Source organism: Sander lucioperca, chromosome 20 (genome assembly GCF_008315115.2).
Source record: "Sander lucioperca isolate FBNREF2018 chromosome 20, SLUC_FBN_1.2, whole genome shotgun sequence".
In the NCBI taxonomy this organism is placed as follows: Eukaryota; Metazoa; Chordata; class Actinopteri; order Perciformes; family Percidae; genus Sander; species Sander lucioperca.
Window position 1 is genome coordinate 4,323,641 of NC_050192.1, and position 10,629 is coordinate 4,334,269.

Below are 10,629 nucleotides of genomic sequence, written 5' to 3' on the forward strand. Positions count from 1 at the left end.
GTTCACAACAAAAGTCTGTCCTCAGACAATCGTCAGACGCCCATATGGACACTGAAACAGGTTTTGTTTGCTGTAATCATTCCTACTGTTAAAAATACGCTCCAATGTTTATCCAAAAGCTAATTTTAGGCTTCATAAGTCTGAGTTAAACAAATCAAGTGTGTATCTTCCAGTGTTGCTGTACACAAAATTCCCTCCTTACGATCCCTGCACTGCAACAAGGAGACACTGTTCAGGGAAACATAGGGAGGGAATGTTATACTTAAAAGATTAAGAATAAATGTCTTTGGAAAACATCCACTTGATTTGACTTGCTTAGACTGCTAAGTCTCACATTAACTTCAGACAAACTTTCGAATACATTTTGCACAAAACGAAAACTGTGGATTTTGTTCACCATCGCTTACATCAAATGTGCATTAGGCAGTATGAACAGCATGTTCATGTGGGCACCTGGCTATTGTTTTAAGACTAAAATGAAGAAATGGTGAAACTATCTTTAAATTTGTGTATGGTTGCAGCAAGAAAAAAAATAATGTGTACATGTAACTTAGACCAGGCATCATCATGTTTCAAAAAAGGGTTCAATTACATGCTTTGGATTTTACAAATAGATCAGTTACGCTCACGGACATCTAAATCACAAGAGATTAAGGAATATATCATGTCCAGTAGTCTGTTTTAGCGGATGTACTGGGCTGCTTTCCCTTCTGTTATCTCTGCTAACTAATATTTTACAAGGGCATCGTCGCTGCATCCAGAGCTTAGTGACGATTGTGATTGGTTTAAAAAGAATGCAAACAAGGCAGAGCGCTTTTGTCCCCATATCCCAGAATGTTAAACTGTGTAGCCAGACCTTATTCTAGCGCTGTGGAGATAGGTCCTTTTTTAACGTGCATGGTAAAATGTCTTTACCATTTAGTTATTCAAATTCAACAGGGAGAAACTCTTCCTCCTGGTTATAAATATATGTATTTGTATTGCTTTATTATTTCTCTGTCTTGGTAATAAGTGAAGTTTAAAACCTGAAAAAATGTAACAAAAGTAACAAAAAACAAAACGTATTAGGGTTTTAGTCTATAGATATAATCTCAGCCTTAATCTGTGTCTGTTTGAATGTTTAAGAAGTCACTCAGAAGAAGTCAATCTCACATCAGATTGCAGATCAGATTTGTCCCTGAGCGCTGCCAACAGATCAGCTCACCTTTCCTAACCTTAGCCATTTGATGGGAGATTGCAAAATCGACCCTGCGTCATACTCTGCTCTCCTGGATAATCCTCATCAACCAGACAATCTGACATCAAACATCATAACTGCGCCAGCAATCATCATTTATTGTTGAGTGCTTTAGATGGATTACGGTTTCATTATGCATTGTTCTCATAAATAAAAGTGTAATCACTGGCTGACAATGTCACGACATCCCTCCCCGTGCTTGCCCTTTCTTTTTTTTCCCCCCAGATATAAAGGGAAAACTTATCGCTCCACCATCCGGATAGTCCGCCTCGCAGACCAGATCCCAGACTTCTGCCGTAAGGTGTGCGTGAAGCTGCAGTGCTGCCCCAACCTCTTCAGCCCCGTCCTCGTCACCGACAAGTGCCCGGAGAACTGCTTCGTTCAGACGAAAACCAAATACAGTGAGTCTCTGTAATTACGTGCATCACTTCCTGCACCACCACAGCTATGAAGAAGACCCCAAATCAAAGCTTGTGACACTGCAGAGTGTATAATTGCCTCTGATGAGTAGCTAGGATTTGATTTGGGGTGTATTGTTTTCAACATCTGCTGTGCGTCCGCAGCCTATTACTATGGGAAGAAGAGAAAGCTGTCCAAGCCGATGGGAGGAGAGGAGGCAGCCGAGGGAGAGCTGGCCAAGCCGACGCGCCGCAGGAAGAAGAGGAAAGCTATCTTTGTGCAGAAGAAGAGACGCTCGTCCGCTGTGGACTACACTCCTGCTGGCTCACCGCAGGTTAGATAACACTTCTCTTCTTTCTTCCTCTCTTGTTTTGTGTAAACGGGGCGTCCTGTCAGCTCCTGCTCACGCTACAGGCGGATACTGAGTGTACAGTCATAATCCGGTGTATAAATATAAACATCCCTACATGTGACAGGAAGAAGAGGAGCTTTTTAAATTTAGTTTAGACAGCCTATAAGTTTACCCACTCATCATTTTACACCAATTAAAGGCCCTCGATTTTGAGTATGTGCTTTGGTTTTATGTGTGATGTTGTAAAAGAAAAAACTCTGTGATAAGTTATTGTTTTGTGGGTGTTTTATATGTGTTTACTGGTCGGACTGGTTTTGGTCACCAAAAGGAATATTAAGTGATTGAGCCAAGTAGGGCTTTAACAAAATATTATTTTTTTTTGTGGCCGGGTTGGCTCAGTTGGTAGAGCAGGCACACATATACTGCGAGGTTTATACCTCGACGCAGATGTCAAGGGTTCGAATCCGACTTGTGACAATTTCCTGCATGTCTTCCCCCCTTTCTCTCCCCTTTCTCACCTAGCTGTCCTATCAAAAGGAAGGCGGAAAAAGCCCAAAAAATAATCTTAAAAAAAAAAGAAATATATATATATTTTTTTTTCAATTGGGTGTAGAAAAAGTTGCTTGTTTTGGAGAGCTATTGGTTAGTTGATCAACACAAAATTAATCGGCAACCATTTTAATAAACTTTAAAAGTAATTATTGTAGTCATGTCAATTATTTTTGAAATTTCTGAAAAGAAAAAGCTTGTTCTTGCTTCTCTAATGTTACGTTTTTCTCTGTTTTAAATCATTGCAAAATGAATGTATTTAGTTTGTGGACTGTGGATTGGACAAAACAAGATATTTAAAGTTCTTCATCTTGAGCTGTGGGATACTATAAAAAGTAATCTGCAGACTAATTGATCTTGAAAATAATCCTTAATTGTAGCTTTATTGTTTTGTTCAACCAACGGTCCAAAACCCAAACATACTGTGAAAAGCGGCAAAAGCCACACAATTGAGAGGCTGAAACAAGGTAATTTTTGGCATTTTTGCTTGAAAAATAACCATAAATGCCAATAAATTTAATTAATAAATACATAATAAATCGTCATTTCAGTTAAAGATGCAGTAGGTAAGACTTATGAAACTAACTTTCTGTCATATTTGCTGAAACTGCCCCTATGTTCCAGTCATTTAAAAAAACATCCGGCTCCTCTGGCACCACCTACAGCCTGTAGTGCGATTTGTAAAAATCCACCGCTCCCTGTTCAGATGCACCAATCAGGGCCAGGGGGGGTGTTTAACTGCATGTCAATGACTGTTCATGCACACGCATTCATTCTCCCTTGTGGGGGGAGGGGCTTAGGATACCGTTTTGGGCTTTAGCAGAAAGGGGGGGAGGGACTGAGAAGTTGTTGATGTTCAAATTTTTTGGCTAAGTCCTGGATCTTCACAATCCTACTTACAGCACCTTTAAAAAGCTGCCATAGCAATAGAGTTAGTGTTTAATAAAATGTTATTAAATCTGAAACAACATAAAATTAGCTTAATAAATGCATATCAAATGTATTTAGGTCCAGATTTTATCAACTTCGACTAATGAGTTATCAATCATAAACTTCATATTTTAGAACTACAACTCAAATAATGATGTTCAAAGAACCAAAACAAGTTTTTTTTCCCAGATATACATTTTCTATTTTGCTAAATATGAATGTTTTGTATGTCTCATTGCTATACAACAACACAGTGAAGATTCAATAAGAAACTCTTGTAGAGCTAAACGAATCTGGGTTTGGAACCGGCTATTGGAACCCAACGCCAGGTAGCAAACTGATCCAACCCCTCGGAGTTCTTGCTCTTAGTGGAAACTTGAAACTCTCGAGGACAACATGAGTCATGCCTAATGTCACTTACAAGGAACTAATCTCACATACACTACCGGTCAAAAGTTTGGGGTCACTTAGAAATTTCCATTCCACTCCATTACAGACAGAATACCAGCTGAGATCACTTGCATTTTTAACCAGGGCAGCAGTTTTCAGATTACATTATGTGCTTACATAATTGCAAAAGGGTTCTCCACTGTTTTCTCAGTTAGCATTTTAAAATGATATCAGATTAGTAAACAGGAAGTGCCTTTGGAACATTGGATGAATGGTTGCTGATAATGGGCAATGTAGATATTGCATTAAAGATCAGCCACTTCTTTCTACAACAGTCGAGAACCCTTTTGCAATTATGTAAGCACATAATGTAATCTGAAAACTGCTGCCCTGATTAAAAAAAAACAATGCAACTTATCTCAGCTGGTATTCTGTCTATAATGGAGTGGAATGGAAATTTCTAAGTGACACCAAACTTTTGACCGGTAGTGTATGTTCCTGCCCAGCTTAAATATCTCCTCTTGTTGTGACACCAATGAGACACCAGTGGAGCTGGAAAGTGGCCGAGTTCTACCATCAGATTAGACAAAATATTACAGGAATGTTTTTTATACCAACTGGTCAAAACGTGGTGTGGTAAAGTGGCGCCATTTCTCACAAAAATGTATCTAACTTCATTTTTTTGCATTTCTATTACCAGACGCAAGAAGATGCAAACACCTATTTCTTCTTTAGATACAACTGCCCTTTTAATGATTCCTAGTAGTAGCCATATCTGATTGGGTACATACTCTAATTCTGCATCATTGATTTTAAATACTGAAAAGTATCTAAATATGTGCATCTCCTGATGGACACTGGCATTGCTATATTTAATAACGAGTATCAGTTAGTTGATTTAATACAGTCTAAAAATATCTAAAATCAAAGATCCATTCAAACAAGTTGCTAAATGAATGCAAATCTGCATGGATATGCATGTTGTCTGCATGGATGATGAGATTTTAAGTGGGGTGGCACAGGAGGGACCAATAATCAGTCAGGGGGGGCCCTGAAAGGCATCCGAATACAGCATAGAAAATCTGCTTAGAAATATAGGAAATAGGATAGAACAACACAATGTTATTCTGCTAAATAAAACATTACATTCATTATTAATTTCACTTGTTTTCATTTTAAACAAAAATACAAATTGTATAACCAAATACAATACACATTTTCTATAGGCTCAGTCTGCCACTTTTTAAAAAAACAATTCCAGTGCTGGTTTCATGGTATCAGAACTTTGGATAGTCATCATGGAAACATTAATTGGTCATGTGACAAGGGCTGGGAAAAATTGGCAAAACAGGCAGCCAAGTGACAGTACTCTGATCCAATGGAAATCACACCTGTCAGATTGACAGCATTCTAGCCCCGCCTCTAGTCTGAGGTCTTGTCAGAACCAGACTGAAGGCAAAACACAACACCTCCCCCTCCCCCATCTGACTCTGAGGCTTTCTTCCTCTCTCAGGACAGTGAGGAGGATGAAGAGATGGCATTGCAATCCGGCAGCGAAGGCACCAGCTCAGAGCCACACGAGGACCACACAGACGCCTCCTCAGTGGAGGTGACCAGCAGCCGCCCACGCCGGGCCGCGACTCTGCGCAGGGCCTTCAGTGCCGGCAACACTACGGGCAGCAAGGAGGCCCCCGAGGGCCGCAGGAGGTCGACCCGCTCGCTCTCGGCGTACAACCAGAACAACAAGTACCAGCCACCCAAAGGACAAGACATGCAGGTGCAGACAGACAGACGGCTAGGATTGGGCCTCGAGAAACGGTTCCAACTTGGAATCGTTTCAAAACTTACAAGTCTAATGGAATCGTTTTTTTATTGGAATCTTTTGGAAAAATTTGGGTTTTGAATAAGATTATCGGTTCCAAATTGAATGGACAAGTTTAAGTTTCCGTAGTGTACTTCCAGGCGCTCGTTGTGTTGCAGCCATGGAGCACAGTAAGCGACGCTCTAAAGTTTGGCTTTATTTTACATTGAAAAAGCCCAGTTAAACTGTCATTCACCCTTGAATCAAATGAATATTTTTCATATCTGTGAAATAAGCATGTAACCTGTTTCACCTCCGTCCCCTCAAAGAATCGGAATCGAGATTCTTTTTCTTTTTTTCCTTATTAAAAAACGTACTTGAACAAGAATGTTTTACCACCATGGATTGTTTAATATTGACCATATTCTGTCTTTTATTTATTTATATATATATATATATATATATACTTTATCTGCCCAAACAACACACGTGTGTTTTTTACGTGTGTGTCAGGTGGTGGTGGAGGAGGAGGGTCAGCTGGTTTTGGACAGAAATCCTCTGGAGTGGAGCGTAGACGAAGTCGTTCAGTTTATCAACTCTACTGACTGTGCATCCCTGGCCAACATCTTCCAGGAGCAGGTACACACACACACACACACACACACACACACACACACACTTACTTACATTGACACCTATTGACTTAATAGACCCCAACTCTTACCATGGCAACTACATACTACTTTCTAACGAGACAAAAGGGACCAAACTAAATTCCGTTACTTTCAAGGTCCTTAACACAAAGACGTAAAAAAGCACACACGCACCCACACACACAATTGTTCAGATCATGTCTTAAAAAAGAAATAAATGTATCTCTCTCTCTGATCCTTGATCCAAGTAAAAAAATGAAAAATCAATATTGCAATTTGTTTTTACTTATTTAGAAGCTACTTTGCATCCTTCCCCTTTATTCTCATTACTTTTTATGACCAGAATCATTTAGGCTGGACTAAATGGCAAGAGGATCTACTTTTCTAAATGGAGTAAATAGCCTCTTTTGCTGCTTAAATAACACTTTTTTGATGCTTATAGAGATACAAAAAAAGCATCTTTCTCTTGAAACAATCAGCGGTAAAGAACGGTGGTAAAATGCTGAGGGGAATAGCCAGTTAAAGCCGAAAAATACGAGAAAAAAATCTTCAAATGCCAGAATCAGTAGAACTGTTCTCTCTTTCTCTATTTAAGCATTGATGTGCATCTCTTCCTTTGCAGGACATCGACGGTCAGGCCCTGCTGTTGCTAACTCTGCCCACCGTACAGGAGTGTATGGACCTGAAGCTCGGCCCCGCCATCAAACTGTGTCACCAGATAGAGCGCGTCAAGGTTGCCTTTTACAGACAGTATGCTGACTGAAGTGAACTCAAGGAGCAGCAACACTGAACACAGTCAGTGAAAAGAAATGTTGTGGTCCTGCACAACTGGGAACTGTTGGATTAGGTGCCTCCTGGTGGAAGGTTTTGGCAATGTGAAAGTTTTTACTGTTTTCCAACTAGCAAGAAGAAGGGGATATTTTTTGCAGCGGTCGCATTGGCTCAAAAAAACACAAACTGAAGTCACAACCGAAGGTTTCCCTGTGAGAAGTTGAAGGAGTCATTTCTGGGATACTGTCGGTGTGAAAATGTGATGCAGTACCCACGTCCGTCAAACCACATCGGAGTCGATCCGTGTGCTTTACTGATCTGTGAAGAAGTTATTATGAAAAGCTGAGGACTCAGTTCTGAAGACATTTGTGTTTATTTCTTACTTTTCATTTCCATGTTATTTGTGATAGAGGAGCATTATAGCATTTAAGTTAAAAATCATTATTGACCATAAAGAGTTTTTTCCTTTTCGTGTGACATGATTGGTTTCGAAAAAATATATTTGAAAGTATTTAACAAACCAAGAAGTAATATATTTGAAATATTTATTGTTATCCTTATTAATGAGGAGTAATATATCCATTGGGATGGAGAGGAAATAATTGATATATAAGGTCAACACGACCTCCTTTTCCACTAAAACAAACCCCTAACAGATATTTCACAAACAGAAACATGATCTGCATCTACGTATTTAGATTCACACTTCTTTAGTATTTATAGAGGAAAAAAAGGTGTTTGGGGAAGTAAGCCCCTCTAAAATGCTTTGTGTTGTGTTGCTCTTTTCTCATTATTGCAATCACATGAAACAATCATGTAAGCTATTTTGTGTCCATCTATGCAAATGTGTTGCAGATATTTTTGATAAGTACGAAAATAAATTTCTATTGATTTTGTATCCGTTGGTTATGACCTCTCTTTCAAAATATGACCATTTGTCTTGTTACAACTACAACTACAAAATACTGAGTACTTTGAACTATGTTCACAACAGATACAGTTGGAGTCCCTTAGCAACCCCCCCCCCCCCCAGATTATATTTTGGATAACATTTCTGAGGAGTTAACAATATATAGTGGTGGACAAGTACTCAGATCCTGTAGCAAAACCACGTAACAAAAATACTCAATTACAGTAAAGATTTATGTTATTATTGATGTAAGGATGTACCTTGTATACTGTGTTCCCATCTAGTACAGTGCACACAACATAATGCTGCGTCATTATACACTGACTTAATCTAAAAAAATGTATATTTTTTCCTATTTTGCATCCCCTAAGGTTGACTCAAAACAATTATTGATCATTTACTCAAAAGTAGTACCAAAGCAGTCATATTCTGGTTATTTTTCCACTTGACATGTGGGCATTGACATTGAATGATGTGTTTTAATCATAAACCATAGAAAATAAAGATCTACTCATTAATTTGTTACACTTCAGCAAACACTTCAAATTCTTTCTGTGCTTCAGGCTTCAACCTTTTAAGACATGTTACCTTGTTTACAGTGTTTGCACCCACAACTTACAGCTCAAACAAGCACACTTACATTGTCGTTATAAAATTGAGCTTTCTCTAGTTCATCCTGAACACTTTGTTCACACATGGCTTATTAGCTGTTATTCATTTCAAGTATTGCTGTACCATTTCAAGTAACCCTGCCACTAACAATAGAAACGCGTTTCTGCGGAAGAGCTCTTCATATGTAACAGCCACGGTTGTGACAAGGATGATGAAGGGTTAAGAGATGCTCCCTTGTGCATGGTGAGAATATAGGAAGTCAGACCTCACTGTGGTTAACAGAGCAAACACAGTGATGCACAAAGTCACAGTTAAAGAGGAACCACACTCCTCTCTGCTGCTCTGTGGAAACAATCTAATGTCTAAATGGTCCCATTCATCATTTAGACATTACAACTGAATTATTAACTATTGTAATAACCTTCAGGGTTTTCCCTGCCGTCATAAGGTTTAGGTGCAGCACCCCGAGCTGTTTTGGGCAGCACCTAAGCCGAATGAATGTAACTAAAAGACTTATCTCAGATCTAATGATTGTAATCGGACTTCTTAAGCTTTATGTTTTGTCTTTAAGCTTTTGAGTGTTATTTATTTATGATCTGCTCTAGCTTTTCCAACGTTTTAGACACAGATATGGTGATAATAGCAGTCCAAAATGATGTGAAAAAGAGACGCAAAACTACCACAAAGGGACACAAACACCGACTACAAAGAGACGCAAAACCCCACAAAATTGCTTTTTTTAATTAAAAAACATTACATTTTCTTGAGGAAAGGCGCCTAAACCCGCCGCCAAATATGCGCACCTAAGTCTTACACAAACCGAGGGAAAACACTGACCTTTTCAGTGATTATGAGTGTGAGAAATTTAGTGATAATTAATAGTTAACAGGGCTGTAGTCAAGTCCACCTTTCTCAAGTCCAAGACCAGGACTAGTCGAGAACGAGTCAAGACCGAGTCCAAAGAGGTTCAAGTCCAAGTCAAGACCGAGTCCAAATGAGAGCCAGTCAATATCGAGACAGAAAAAAAAGAATCCTCTTCAAGACCTTTTACTTACCTGTTCATAATTTATGTCATGTAAGAGACAGTATATCTTCTATTAAGATGATCATTTTGCTTTATTTGTAATAATCAAAAAGCAAGTGCAATAAAACACTATAGGATCAAATTAAGTCATATTATTTACTTAAAATATAAAATGGAAAGGTTCCCATTACTTTGTCCTGAAGAAATCATAGTACAAAGTGCTCGCTGACATTGTGTCTGTGGCCAGAATTAAACTGACTGAAGCCTGATGATTGAGGTATATGATGCAGCCAGGTGTATACCAGGCCGCCAATCTCGATGCCTGTTCTAGATGGATCTTGAATCAAACTAATACCTGTTTTCTGAACAAGCACGCTTCAACTATGGCTTTGTTTTGAAGTTACTTTAGAACAAAAGCCTATAGTGCTGGACTTGGTCGAGACCAACTAGAATATTTGGCGAGTCCAATGGCCGAGTCCGAGACAAGTCCGAGTCCAAATACCAACGAGTCCAAGACGAGTCCGAGACAACAGAAAAGCGTCTCGAGTCCGGACTCAAGTACTACAGCCCTGATAGTTAATATAAGTAATATACAGTAATTATAGCATGTAGCATCTTTATTTGATTTAAGTAATAGATAAATGTTTGGAATAGTTAGCTAAAAGTATTGGATAAACAGTTGTAATACTATTAACAGTTGTAATAGCTAAAAGTATTGGATAAACGGTTTAAGTAGTTAACTAAAAGTAAAGGATAAATAGTAGTTATAGACATCTAAAATTAAAAGATAAACGGTAGTTACAGTTAGCTAAAAGTAAAGGATAAATAGTTGTAATAGACATCTAAAAGTAATGGATAAACAGTTTAAACAGTTAGCTAAAGGTGAAGGATAAATGGTTGTAATATTTAGCTAAAAGTAAAGAATAAATGGTAGTAATAGTTAGCTATAGCTAAAGGATACATGGTTGTAATATTTAGCTAAAAGTAATGGATTATATATA

General features: G+C 38.5%; 1 protein-coding gene across 6 annotated transcripts in view; it reads left to right on the top strand.

Annotated features, from left to right (window-relative positions):
* Window positions 1–8,185, top strand: part of sfmbt2 (Scm like with four mbt domains 2) — a 58,287-nt gene extending 50,102 nt beyond the window's left edge. For 5 of the 6 annotated variants that reach the window (XM_031300342.2, XM_031300347.2, XM_031300345.2 and 2 more), the window contains 5 exons: window positions 1,463–1,638; window positions 1,801–1,970; window positions 5,371–5,634; window positions 6,172–6,297; window positions 6,934–8,185. In XM_031300342.2, coding sequence (XP_031156202.1) covers window positions 1,463–1,638; window positions 1,801–1,970; window positions 5,371–5,634; window positions 6,172–6,297; window positions 6,934–7,074 — 877 coding nt within the window. In that variant the 3' untranslated portion in view covers window positions 7,075–8,185. The remainder of the gene's footprint in view (window positions 1–1,462; window positions 1,639–1,800; window positions 1,971–5,370; window positions 5,635–6,171; window positions 6,298–6,933) is intronic. The other variant, XM_035996136.1, reaches the window with a different exon arrangement.
* The last annotated feature ends 2,444 nt before the right edge of the window (window positions 8,186–10,629 follow it).